Raw genomic sequence first — 14441 nt, 5'->3', positions numbered from 1 at the left:
CGTATACATGGGGTATCTTGCCTCTTCTGTGATTCCCAGTGCTCTCCAGCAGCCTCAATCACGGTCGTCCCACTCTTTGCGGAACCTCTGTTCCCTCAACTGGAAAGTGAGGGATTTTATTAGGTGACTTCAGAGACTTATTTTTGTTTTGGGTTTCAAGTCACATGATTCAGTCATATGAAGGGAAATTAACCCCGCCCCTCCCTGTTCCACAAGGCAAGATTGACAAATGAATTTAAGAATAACCTTTATCTTTTCCTGTCTGGGTCTCTTGGAACTTGAGAAAAAGTTACTCTAAGTGCCCGGGTTTAGGCCAGGAAAGGGAAAATGGTAATTTCCTTTCCCTTTGAAAATGGCAAGTGAATAATTCTGGAATGAATGAAGCATGCTAGAACATCCAAAAATAGATAAATACTTGAGATTGCAATTCCAAAATATCTGCAGTGTGATTAGTGCCTTTTCTGTGCTGGTGAAGCACCTAGAGGTTTATCTTTTTGCTGATTCCATAGGAATTTTGATGACCTTCTTCATGTACCACCAGGTAGCAGAAAGCAGAATCAGGGATGCAAAACGACTCACTGCACAAGCTGAGAGCCAGCAGGCTAACATTCATTCGCTGTCTTCTAAAGACATGAACTTCTCCCTTTTTGATTGAATCCTAAAAGTATAAAGCACATCCCGTGTGGGATCGGGCTCCAATCTGTATGGAAATCATGTAGAAGAAATCATTTCCATGTGAGAGTTCAGCAGTGGCCTTCTTGGTGCTGATGAGTGTTTTGTTTTTTTCATTGTTCATACTCTCTTCCGTTCCTTATTAAGATGTGTGTCATCTTCTGTGCTCTCTCCTGTTCCTTACTGAGATGTATGTACCCAAGATTAGGCTTGGGTGGCAGTACCAGGAAGCTCAAAACAACACCAGAGAAGGTCAGGGCTGGTGGGGCAGCCAGCCCCTGGTGCCAGGATCCTGACTTCTCTCTTGCTCTCATGGTTCAAGATGGTTATGGAGGTTCCAGCCGTCATATGTGCATTCCAGTCAGCAAGAAGAAAGGAGTGAAGGAGGTCAAGCCCCTTTCCTTAAAGCTGTTTCCCAGAAGTTGCACTTCTGTCTATATCCTGGGACCAGAACTTGGCCCCATGGCCACATCTAGCTGCAAGGATGGCCGTTCGCCCAGCAGAAAAGTGAGAGTTCTGTGATTAAAGAGGAAGAGAACAGATAATGGGAGAAACTGGTATTTTTGCCACCAGGTGACTCAAGGCTTAGAGCCAGTGTTGAGCTGGCAGCCTAACTCTGGCTGGTTTCCAACCTCAGGGCCTTGGTTTACCTTGACGTCTGGCCCATGTGATACTTGGAGCACAAGCGTCCATCACATTTCATGTTACAGTTGCAGGTTCCTAAAGCATCTGGAATTCTCAACAATGTCATCGTGGTTACTGGTGGGTACACCAAGAACCTCTGGATTATATTAGAGACAGTGGCTTAAGAGTGTAGGCTGTGGAGTCAGACTGCCTGAGTTGAATTCTGGCTCTACTTTGCTTGCTGTGTGCCCTGGGCAAGTTACTAAACTTTCTTGTGCTTTGGTCTCTGTATCTATAAAAGAAGGTAACGTAAGTATATACCTCGGAAGGCTATGGTGGGGGGTTAGCTGACTTCTGTAAAGCACTGTGAACAGCGCCTGGCTCTTAGAAAGCCTCTGAGGGGTACCCCACCCCTCCTGCTCCATTGTAACATTTTCCTATCCCAGGGCTCATAGCAGCTGTAACAGATCCCGAGAATTAGGAGGGCTGATGGGTATTATTTTTGTATTACAGATCACTTCTCTCCAGAGAATGTAAATGACACGGCCAAAGAAACATGCTTAAATTGGTTTTTCAAGATTGCTTCCATCAGGGAGCTCATTCCGAGATTGTATCCTTTTTTTTTTGTCTGAGGGTTTTAAAGATAGGCTAAAAGGGTTGTGCTGTTAACAGAAGCCACGTGATGGGGTGCCCTGAAACTCCTGTTGAAAATTTGGTCCCGTTGCGGTTGCTAGCCTGAAAACACAGGGCCAGCCACGTTGTAGAAGCCCCTGACTCTTGCTGTCTCCAAAGAGTTTTCTGTTTTTTTTTACTTTGAATATGATGCCATGTACCAGGCTTTTCTTTCCTTGAGGAACATTCCCACATTAAGTGTCTCAGTTAAAATGCTTCATCTTCGTGTTTTCTCTGGTTCCAAGAACTTGAAAGGAACCGGGTCAGGCTTCTCTGCACAAATGCCAATATTGAAGAACAGAGAATTCGACTTACACAAATTGAATCTTAGTTATCTGAAGTGCATTCTTTCCCCATAAAGCCTTGGTTGGAAGTGCTCAAAACCCAGCTTAAATTCAGCGTGCAACCGTGAATCAGCATGTAGCATTTTCCAGATTTTATCGTGAGTAAGTATAAAACCTTGAAAACCAAATATAGAAACCACAAGCCACTAGCTAACTTAGTTCTCTGGATTGTTGAGAGCTGTTGTGGCCCCATCTCCTGAAGACATACCTAGTTCTGTTCATGAATAGTTTAGTCTTTTCCCCCGTAGGGAACAGTCTGTCTGGAAAATGTCTTCCTTACCGGAATGTTTTTGTAGTTATGTCGAAGCATCCATCCTGAAGTGTAACAAGTTCCTCTCCAAAACGTAAGGCTCTTCTTAAATGTCTAGAACTGTAACATTTCCAAAAAGCATCTCTCTCTCTCTCTCACACACACACACACCTGCAGCACTAGTGGCAATATAATAGTAGCTATCATTCTTTGGGTACTTAGTATGTAACAGATCTGATGCCAAGCACCTTCCATGCATTTTCTCATTTAATTCAAATGAAAACTTAATGAAGTCGAGATAACATTTTAATCCCCATTTTCTGGAGAAGAAGATTCAAGCTAGGAGTGATTGGTTGAGTAGCTCATGAGAGATCAGCTCAGCTGGATTTGAATCCTAGCTCTGCCCTTACTAGCTGTGTCATCTTGATCAAGTTATTGAGCATCTCTGACCCTCAGTCTCCTCCTCTGAGAACAAGGCCCTATGAAGAGGTCTGGGAGGGTCCGTTAGCTGCACACACTGCGCTGAGAGCAGCATCTGGCATGCAGTGGGCCCACGTTTGGTGTTCGCTGCTGCTGGCCACGATGATGAAGATGACAATGTCAGAAATACAAGCCTCTGCCCTTGAGCCCCATGCTACTCTGGGTCACCTCAGACATTGTTTTGAGAGGAATTTACAGAGCCTGGGGAAACCAGACCTCCTTTCTGCAGAGCCAGGGAAGCGCTGGGTCATGTTGGATGGCATCTAGATGATAAACTCCCCGAAGTCGTGGGCTGACCCACATTGCTCCACAGAGAAGTCATGTGGTGGGATTCAGAATGTGTACCAAATGTGTGTGATGGGATCAAGGGATGCTGGGGTCGTTTGGAGGGATAACATTGATGCTGAAGAAACAGATATTTTGCGTCACCAGGTGGGGGAGGGTAACAGCTTTATTTTAAAAGGAACAGGCAGAGGAAAGTCCTGTGTCAGGAGAAATAAATCACAGTTCACGTTGACGGGGTCACTGATGCCAGCCTCGGGCTAGGTGGCGGGTGCTATGAAGGGGCGGGGCCCAGGACAGCAGATCAGTGCCACAGGAACATAGATAGGTGAGAAGATCCAGTCCATGGACAATCACTGGGGGACAAAAACTCCAGCGGGAAAAATAGTGAAGATTAGACTCCAGCACTGAGCAAATAGTAAAGATGAAAGAAATGATTCAGTGAACGAATTGTGTCAAGAGAGGAAGACTGTTGTTATGTGGCCTTAGAAAACTCTGAAACTTGGACTTGGTTATTCCTGAAACTTGATTTTTTTCCCCCTAAGTTTAGGAAGGTTAGCTTTATCTTTATTTTAAAAAGAACAGTGAGTTCTCACATGGGGTGTAATGCTGCCCACTTTTTGTCTCTAACAGGGGGATTTCGGAATGTCTGCCCCGACTGGCGTGCATGATTCGAGGGATCGGAGACCCGCTGGTGTCAGTGTATGCCAGGGCCTATCTCTGCCGGGTAGGCCGCGCCGAGCCGCTGCGCTCACAGATGTGGTAGTTTCCTGTTCCCTCAAATGTTCCCCAGGTTCCCCTTCCCCACCACCTCACAAGTCACTGGAAGAAGGACTTGATTAGCTTCTAATTTTAGAACACGGCTCTTCCACAGAAAGCAGAGCTATAGGATTTCTTTTAAAAATTAATTTTAAAGTAGACCCACTTACCGTAACTCTAATTAGGGGACGTGCAAGGTCATCTTCTTCCAAGTGAACTGGTTTTCAGAATTAATTGTTCCTCCATTCTTGCTGAGAAGGAGGCTCCCAAGGCCTCAGCTGTTGGGTTGCTTTTCATTGACTTGAAACGTGCTTTCCCTTTGTCTTTTTTTTTTTTTTTAAAGATTTTATTTATTTATTTTTTTCCCCCAAAGCCCCAGTAGATAGTTGTATGTCATAGCTGCACATCCTTCTAGTTGCTGTATGTGGGACGTGGCCTCAGCATGGCCGGAGAAGCGGTGCGTTGGTGCGCGCCCAGGATCCGAACCCGGGCCGCCAGCAGCGGAGCACGTGCACTTAACCGCTAAGCCAGGGGGCCGGCCCTCCCTTTGTCTTGAATTTGATCGTTTTATTAGTTTTTCTGTCCTCATATTAAAGAGTTGGCTCAGAGTGCGGGGTGGCGAGGGTGGTTTGGCAGGGAGCAGTGCTCCTTGCGACGATGGGCGGCACGGTCTGTGTGGCCTGGCCTTGGAGGGTGTCTTCACAGCTGTTCTGATGGGGAAGACAGTCCTGTTTGTGAATCACTTGGCCTTTCTCCCCTTTAAAGCACCGTGAAGCTTCTACTTAAAACTGTTAAGTTTTTCATTTGTGAAAAATGCAACCCATGGAGAGTTTATGGTCATTTTTCTTCAACTTGTATGGGGGCTTTGTCTCCATCAGCCGTCGGCGGAAGTCCTGGCTAGTTCCATCGGCATCATTCATCTCTAAAGAGGGCTTTATTGCCCCTGTGCAGAAGGGTCCTGATGAACCCAACTTCTTGAGGACAAAGCTGTAGTTAGGGGTTATTCACATTATTAAATCAGAAGGCAAGAGCCCGCAGCCCTTGATTCACTTCTTTTACATGATATCTAGCAAGTGACAGAAGCCCTGTGATCTCTGTCACAGAGAAGTCAAACAGTTGGTGCCCTCAGAGTGAATATCAGACATCTTTATGAGGACCTTTTTTATAGATCTGCCCCATGATAGATGAGAAATGAAAAGAAAAAGTCTTCCATTTAAGGGCAGCCTGCTCCTCTTTGTAACTGAGGCCAAAGTGTGTATGCACTGCCATCTGCTTGTAACTTAGGGTGGACTTTTCATACAGGAATATCAGGTATGTTTCCTAGAGCTTCAACTTTGGAATGTATTGCAGCCTGTATACTCCTCCTGAGTCAGTGTTGGCTGAGGGCCTACTGTGCGCAAAACACTGCTGGATCCTCTGGGGGAGACGCCAGGATATCCTCATTTGCATAAATTTCACACTGCTGCCTTTCCCCTTGTAGAACATAGCAGATTCTTTGAACTCACCTTGACATCAGTTGAATAATAGAGTAATAAAGATTTAGAATTACTGTGTGTCTTATGAAGATGATTCTGGATATTAAAGAGAAATCAGAAAGAGAGGGAAATACCCATTCCTCGCAAACCTGTTCAGTTCTAAAGTTTGAAGTAAGATACACAAAGGAGGGAAGAGATAATGTTTGTTGCATATAAAGTGCCTTTGAATGGCAGATGCAACCTTAAAACTCTGTGACCATGAGGAGAGATTGCAGACTCATCCCAGGAAGACTGGTGGTGAAACGTACTGTATCTGTTGAAATAATTTGTGTGAATCCAGGCAGTGCATTTATTCCCCTGGGTGGGTAGTTACTAAAAATTCTTTTACATAAAAAGAGTAAAAGACAATCTGTGCATAAGTAAGGATTCTTTCAGTTTGCAAATGAGAAAAACCCAATTCATATTACTTTAGTAAAAAGAGGGATTTATTGGCTCTGAAACAGCTAGGCATAGTGCAGGCATGGCTGGATCCAGGGCCTTAGAGCATTGTCAAGAATTGTCCCTTCCTCGTCATTCAGCTCTGCTTTCCTCTCGGTTGACTTCATTCTCTGGCTTGCTGTTTCCATGTGGTGACCCACGGCAGCTCCAGGCTTCCGTTCTCACAACTTAGGAACTCCAATGGAAGGAGAGTGCCTTTTCCCCGGTAGTTTCAGTCAGAGTCTCAGGGCTGATTCTCAGTGGATTATCTTGGGTCACTTGTCTATTGATAGACCAATCACTGTGGCCATGGGACAAGATAGGCCTACTGATCAAGCCTGGATCATGTGCCCACCTCTAGAAGTCAGGATGAGCTGGGTCCAGCTCTGCCACAAACCTCGTGGTCCGAGAGGAAGGTGTGATTCCCCAAAGACAAATCCAATTTGCTGATACCAGAAACAGGGAATGAATGCGAGGCAGGCAGAAACAGCAGATGGAAATCATGAACCACTACCCTTGCTGCTCTGCGTGGAAAGCTTTTCGACCCACGCAGGCTTCCAAGCTGCTCATTTGGCTTGATGGGAAGAGATAAACAAAACACAAAAGCAGCGAGTGGGCAGGGCGTGGGGGGAGCTCAACGCGGTGTATTAAAGGAAAGTATGATTAACTCTTCCTCAAAGTCACGGCCCCTTCAGCTCATCTGACTGCTGGTCCACTGGGCCTTTCTGTGCTGTCACCTAACAGATAATTATTGCCTTTTCTACGATATGATTAAGTGGAAGGAAAGACAATATAATCAGAACACAGTAGAACTCGATCTGACATTTGTTGTTAGTATTTTTTTCATCTACATGCTTGTCCTTGGGAAGATCCCCAGCAGCCTTAGAGCTGCCTTTGGAATTTAATGCCCCAGTGGTTCTCGCATAATTTTTCTCAGAATTCTTCACAGCCATCTAAAAAACATCACGATTGTTAATCTTCATGACCTCTGGGGAGGGGGAGGGGAGTGGCAGAAATCTGTCCCCATTGGAAGAAACCAGGTCCCAGAAAAGCAACTTCTCTTGCAAAGTTGTTTTTGTGCTAAAGCCAACAATTTGGAATTGAGGTGTATCCAAGGAGCTCAGTTTAAGGAACATTATGATGCTTTGTTTTGTTTTAAACATGGCAACTCCCCTCCACAGCTCATGCCTTCCCTTTTCCATCCCACCCCAGGGCTCTGGCCACCTTCTCTGTGATTAGCAGATTTTTTCAGCTGGAAATGTTACAATCTGTTTTTTAAACAATGAACACAGGAGCCAGTGGATGATAGCATTGTTACACTTCCTGCTCGTCTTACATAAAATTGCTTAAAATATATTAAAATGAATGTCTACTTCCTTGACTGCCCAGCAAAGAATGAATCCGTATATTTTAACAACGCAACAGTGAAGTCCCAGCTGACTCTTACATACCAAAATCTTTTTGCTTCATTTAATAAGTACAGCCACATGTGTGTTTATCATTTTTTAGAGAGGAAGAGAATATTGTATACACAATCTTGGGAGTACATTCCTCCCTTAGTGCTATATTGATTTGTTCCCTTGGTCGTCTGTTCAGAAATACATTCATTGCCTTTGGGAAACTGCAAAGACGATTACTGCAAATGTTGCCCTTATTTCATTAAAAATAGCTTCCGTGGTTTTTCTTATAAAAGCAATATATGCTTATTGAATAAGAAAACAGATAAGCAAAAAGAAGAAAAAGTAACTTTCTGGACTTCTCCATGCCTATATCTATCTACATGTATATTTTTAATTTACAAAAATGACATGATACTGTGTATATTATTTGCAACCTGTTTTTCCATAATCAAGATAGTTTCTTTTGTTTGGCCACAGGTGGGAATGGAAGTGGCTCCACATCTCAAAGAAAGCCTAAATAAGAACTTCTTTGACTTCCTCCTTACGTTCAAACAGGTAAGAGAACACTCGCAGAACAGCTAATTGATATGACAGTTACGTGATCGTGAATTCACAAAATCCAGTTGGTGTTCCAAGTTGCGATTGCCTTAAAGCTCTTTAACTGTAAACGCTTGAAAATGACAGTGGCGTCTGTTACAGACAATTAAAATGTGTTGATTGTACTGAACGAGCAAAGGGAATTAATATGCATGTGTTAACAGGAAGCGTCTCCCGTTGATCAGCCTTTCTTCTTAGCATCTGCTGGCTCCATTTTTATCGAGTTACTTCTTTGCACAACACACATTCCCCAAACAGCTCAGTTTGGTGACATGGGAAACTTTCTATGTGTTTTTTCTAGTTTTAAAAAAACCTGAGAACCTAGACTGTTTCTCTCAGGGCCCTCCAGATGCTTACAAGTCTGCACAGTCTGTGAGGTACACACGCTTTGTTTATGATGTGACTTTTCCTTCTTTTCCTGAGTGTTTCTTTGGTCTCCTGTAGATTCACGGGGATACGGTTCAGAACCAGCTGGTGGTCCAGGGAGTGGAGCTCCCATCCTACCTCCCCTTGTACTCGCCCGCCATGGACTGGATCTTCCAGTGCATTTCCTACCACGCCCCCGAGGTAACTGGCAGGTGGCTTCAGTGTGAAGTTCACCTCGAGGGGAAATGCTGGGCTCTGCTCTCCTCTGTATAGTATCGTAACGCCCCCTACACCAGTGTGCCCTGTAACATAAATAGGGCCCTTTTATCACAACTATAGCAACGGCAGTGCTGGCCAGCCTTTATAGGGGGTACACCAGTATGGCTGGTTCTATGCTCAGTGCTTTTCCTAGATTGTCTTGTTTAACAGCTCTGGGAGGGGGATGTGGAGGGTCAGAGAGGCCAAATACCCATGTAAGCTCACACAGCTAGAAAGTGGTGGTCACTGGACACAAATGCATGGGATCTGACTCCAGGGCCATGTGCTTCATTGCCTGTTCACTAACGTTCATGCGTTCCTTTTGTGTTTATACTAATCTAATAAAGTTAGTAGAGCAGGTAATATTTTTCCCCGTTTTGTAGCAGGAAGTGAAACTCAGATATGTAACTGCTTTTATAAGATTCTTTTTTTTCTTTTTGTCTAATTGAAGCGTTGTCGGGCGTTAAAGTGAAGTCTGAATCATAGCAGACATACTTTTTGGTCTTCCCCAGACTGGGAAGCAGTTTTGGTAGAACACCAGTTCAAATTGTGATAACTGTGATAGATGAAGCTTCCCTTGTCTTCTCGTTGAAGGCTGAGAATTTATTCTGTGGGGAAGAGAATGGGGGCCTTGCTACAAAGGATACATGGAGCAAAGCAAAATTCAGATGCACCTGCCTTTTCCCAGAAACTGCAAAAACACATTGACAGCCTTAAAGAAGGAGACAAAAGGACATGACTTTGACTTAGCAATCCCACTTTTAAAAATATCCAGTGGAAATAATTGGACGAGTGCATAAACACACACCCATATACACAGACATGTGTGGGTTTGTTCATGCTAGTGCAACATTGGAGACAGCCGCCGGAAGGGTATTGGTTAAATTGTGGTCCAGGTACTGAATGGAATGTTATGGGGTCATTTAAAATGATGGAGACCCATGGTGAAGATCTGTATGTACTGACATAAGGGCATTCACAATATACTGCTGAGTGAAAAAAGGAGGTTATATGTGTTGCTGTGTGTGTCCTAAGTGGTAGTGTGGCCTAGTGTTCAGGTCTGGAGTCGAGGGGCCTGGGTCCGAATCTCAGCTCTGTTGCTCACAGGTGTGGCGATAGAGCAGGGGTCAGGTCACTTGTCCCAACCACTCTGAGCCTTTTTTCTTCACCTGTAAAATGGGAGCAAAGATAACTCGTGTTTTCTAGTCTATTGCATGGATCAAACAAGACAGTCCCTTTACCGGACTTAGTGGAGTGCCCCACACATAGTGCTTAAATGTTTGTTGAGTCGTCAGGATTGCAAACGTGATGTTTATATCTGCATGAGTGAATGGGAAAGGAGATGGGACAAAATATTGCTGGAGGGTGAGATTTTGGATCCTCTTAGCTTCTTTTCTTGGCTTATGTTTTCTAACTTTTCAGCAAGTATGATACATTGCTTATATTTTTATTTTTCCAAATCCTAAAGTATGAGGAGAAAAATAGGGACACCTTGTATTTCAGGTGAATTTTTTACCATTAATTAAATTGATTTTGTATCAAGCCAGTATAAATGGAAGATTGAGAATTTGCTGGCCATTCTGTATGATGGTCAGCTGAGTTTCAGTAACCGCATGCTGGCCCAGGCTCCGGGGATGAGGTACCATGAACTTGACTGGAGAAAGAGAGCCACCCTACCTGTGCAGCTGAGTGACTGAAACAGATGAGCAGGACTGACGTGACTGAAAATGAGAGCACTGATTTTTTTCCTCCTTATTTTAATGAAAGGCAAAATCAGATTAAAAACAAAAGGTACATGTCTTAAGGTGCGCTTTTATTTTAAGCACCGGTAATCTCAGAGGATGGCAGAAGCTGGGAATAGAACTTTCCTGGGGAGTAAAACTCTAGGAAATCATTATTACACTAGAAGAAGTGATTAAAAAAATTAGGTCACCTGAATAATAATAAACTCTGATTCTTGGGGCACTTAAATAAGGAACTTGCAGTGTCTTGTAAAAAAGAAAAGTCATTTTCAAAATGAAGAATTGGTGTCAGTGTGGAGGGTGGTGTGGAAAATGCAGTGACAATGTGATGCCCAAAAGCTCTTGTCAGTGGCTGGGGTATGTCAGCTGGGGAGTTAGAGCCGTGTGTGTCTTTCAGAGGCCGTGCCTCCAAAACTGGGGATTGTTGAGTGTGGCTGCAGCAGTTGGTAATATGTAGGACAGGTAAGTGAGATAGGGGAGGGGGAGAACTATCTAGATGAGAGGAGGGAGAGATGCCTTCAGCTACAGATATCTGACGTACGAAATTTCAAATCGAAATTGAAAACCAAAATCCCCCCCACCCCCCAAAATCAGGGAGTAACTATTCAAAAAGGCTTTTTTGTTGTTGTTTGAAGACAGGATTTTTTTCCCTCTTACACAGTTTAAAATAAAATTATCGTAAGTAGAAAATGGGTTTATGCTTCTCATTTCAGGCACATTCTACACAGAAAAAAGCAGTCATTTCACAAAACCTGCTTTTGAGCAATGGAAACAAATCTCTTGGAAGCTTCGCATCGTTTCCAGCAGCTTTTTGGTTGCTGGGGGTGGTGTGGGAGGTATAGAATAAAAGGCCCGACGCCTGACATCAGGGGCGGGGTCTTGTGTGATGGGGAGTCCTGTGTGATCCCTTGCTAAGCTGTGTGCTGTAGGTTGTCAGTGTCGAAGGAGGGAGGAGGAAGGTGGTGGAGGCTGGGGCAGACCTGGGTTCAAATTATAGCTGTGTTGCCTTGAGCTACTTGACCTCTTTGTGCCTCAGTTTTACCAGCTATAAAATGGGGCCAATAATAGAAGCTTCCTCAAAGGGCTGTTGTGAGGTGACTGTGATAACGCATGTCAGCGCATGGCCAAGGGCTGGTGCGTGGTAGACACCAGGCAGTGGGGGTGGCTGCCCTGCCGGTCTTAACAGGACTCAGCTGACGTGGACAGGGGTCTGAGCTGACTTGAAGGCCAGGAGACGAGTGGGGGTGGGGAGGGGGCAGTAAATGAAGGGCTGAGGGGAGGAACCTGTACAGACAGGCAGGTAAGAGGCACAATAAGGGGAGCAGCCTGACTGGAGAAGAGTGAGAAGTCAGGCTGCCTAGGAGTGGAGCCGGGCACGCTGGGCCAGGCTGCCGAGGCTGTTGAACCTCAGGTCGTGGAGATCAGGCTGCTGTTGACGATTTCTGATCAGGGGACTGATTTGAAAAACGCGGTGCTGGAAGACGATGCGACTGGCAGAGGCATCCCAGGTGGATGAGAGAGAGGAGAACCAGGGGGTAGCTGTGGAACAAACAGGAGACAGAATGGACAGGAGAGTTTCATAATCAGAAAACACTTACTAATAAAAATACATATTCATTGGAAAGAATTTGGGAAAGATAGAAAGGTTAAAAGGAGAAAAATAGCCACCTAAGATCCTGCCATCCATAACTGGTCAGGGTTGACATTTTGGTGCATTTCCTTTTTAATACTTCTCTCTCCCTCGCTGTAATTCTGTTTCATGTAATCAGTCCCCTGATCAGAGAATTTTTCCCTGTGTAATTTTACAGTGCTTTCCCTCACTTAACCTTATAACAAATACCTGTTGTTAGGGAAGTCTCTGGCCCTCAGTCATCTCAGGAGGCGTTTAGAAGGCAGAGTGAGTCTGTTGGATGTGGAGAATGTTGGAGGACAGAGATGAGGAGATGAGTCAAAGATGTTGCTGAGCTTTTGAGCCTTGGACACAATTACCTTTTCTGTGGCTCACTCTGTGCCCAGCTCGGTGTTAGTTGCTTTACTTGGGCCATCTTTTTTTTTTTTTGGTAATAATTTTATTTATTTATTTTTTTCCCCCAAAGCCCCAGTAGATAGTTCTATGTCATAGCTGCACATCCCTCTAGTTGCTGCACGTGGGCCGCGGCCTCAGCGTGGCCAAAGAAGCGGTGCGTCGGTGCGTGCCCGGGATCCGAACCCAGGCCACCAGCAGCGGAGCGTGTGCACCCAACTGCCAAGCCACAGGGCCGGCCCAACTTGGGCCATCTTAATCCACTCTCCCAGCTTCCTTAGGCGAGGTACTGTCATTGTCCCCATCCTACGGATGAGGCCCCTGAGGCTTACACACTTGCCAAGTCACACAACTAGAAAGAGTTAAAGCCCGTAGCCATTTTGGTGGTGACTCGGAGACCAGCAGATTTGTTCTCTCAGCTCCTACACTCTTTCTTTCTAGATAACACCTGTTAACTGCTACAGTTGAGGTGGACCTCAAAGGCCTTAACAGATTGACTCTTGGGACTGTTACCCAATGGTCATACTATAAATTGCATTTTATACATTCTAAAATATGGTTAGGCTAATAATGCCCATCTGAAACTAGCCATGGCCATTGATAAATCCCTGTTATGCATGCAGGTGTGTTTTTTTTGTTCTTTTGAATTAGGAAATAATCCCCAGTGAAAGAGAAATAATATGAAAAATTAAAAATTCCTCCTTTTAATGCCTAGAGTGTAGAATTTCTTTTTTTTCACATTGAAGTATTTTATTTCTTTAAGATCTGAGCATGTTAACTCTGTATTGGGGGAGAAGAATATCAGCATTTAAGATTAGTTTGTGATTTTGCCCACCATTTACATTTATGCTTCATTTAGAAAAGCAAAGAGGAAAATGCGTATCATTTAATTTTCTTTTTATGAAGCAGTGTTTGTAAACACTGGTTGGAAGATTATTTAGTGAAAGCAGAAGTAGAAATCTGTAAGCACTCTGGGCTGCATATAAGTTGATACCAGTTTAGAAAACAGAAATGTGGTGTTGGCCCAACTTTTTTTTTTTTCCCTAAACTTTTGAAGTAGGTAAATAACCCGACTCCGGAGATAACCTTAAAAATCTATAGTTAAATATGATGGTGGTTATACAAATCCACTTATGTTAATGAAATGTCACAAAGACATAGCCTTCCCCCCATGATAAAGAGTGCGTGTAAAACCTGGTGAAATAGTCCAGTTAATTCTGTTACAGCAATGTCAGTTTCCTGGCTTTGACAATGCACTGTAGTTATGTAGGATGTCACCACTGGAGGAAGCTGAGTGATGGGTACCCAGGACCTTTCTACTATTTTTGCAATTTCTTAGGAGTTTGTAATTGGCTCAAAATAAAACATTTTTAAAAATCCATCAATTGGAGGCGGTTTGAACAATAATGTTATATCCATGGTGTGGATTCCTCAGCCATTAAAAAGAGTGCAGTAGATTTCCCTCCTGACTTGGGAGGAGGGAGGCCCATGCTAGGTTCTTGAGTGAAAAAGGCAAGTTGCAGCCCAAAATGTATAAGACTATCCATTTCTGTAAAACAAACCAAGCTTTTACAACAAAAGTTACATATTCACAGGGCGCAGACAAAGGCCTAGAAAGACAAACACCAGAATGTGGACACTTGGTGACCCCCAGGAAGTGGGAGTTGGGAGGGAAGGCATGCACATTTTACTTACTGCACAGCAATAGTGTGTGAAATTTTGTCCATAAGCATTTCTTATTTTTATACTTTTTATAAAACAATTAAATATATAAATTAAGGAAATATAGGGGCCTTGTGACTCTTCTGAATCTTCAAGTTCTGATGTGTGTCTGCAAACTAATATGCTGAGCTGCAAGTTTTTCGGGATCCTTCCCGAAAAACCTTCCCGGGATCCATAACATTTGGCTCCCTGGACACTTATGGGTATTCCTGTATTCCTGTTTGACAATGGAACCTTTTTTTTCCCAGGTTATGTTCTTGGATACATTTTTAATGCATTCATCTCTTATGAAAAAGAA

The 14441-nt window shown here is 44.0% G+C and overlaps 1 protein-coding gene across 2 annotated transcripts in view; it reads left to right on the top strand.

Moving 5' to 3' along the window:
• Nucleotides 1-14441, top strand: part of VPS35L (VPS35 endosomal protein sorting factor like) — a 118566-nt gene that overhangs the window by 39979 nt on the left and 64146 nt on the right. For both annotated transcript variants that reach the window (XM_058569939.1, XM_058569941.1), the window contains exons 10-14: nt 1810-1906; nt 2609-2656; nt 3958-4051; nt 7913-7990; nt 8477-8599. In XM_058569939.1, coding sequence (XP_058425922.1) covers nt 1810-1906; nt 2609-2656; nt 3958-4051; nt 7913-7990; nt 8477-8599 — 440 coding nt within the window. The remainder of the gene's footprint in view (nt 1-1809; nt 1907-2608; nt 2657-3957; nt 4052-7912; nt 7991-8476; nt 8600-14441) is intronic.

Source organism: Diceros bicornis, chromosome 26 (genome assembly GCF_020826845.1).
Source record: "Diceros bicornis minor isolate mBicDic1 chromosome 26, mDicBic1.mat.cur, whole genome shotgun sequence".
Classification (NCBI taxonomy): domain Eukaryota; kingdom Metazoa; phylum Chordata; class Mammalia; order Perissodactyla; family Rhinocerotidae; genus Diceros; species Diceros bicornis.
Note: the sequence above shows the minus strand (reverse complement) of the source record. Positions and strands in the feature narration are given on the sequence as shown.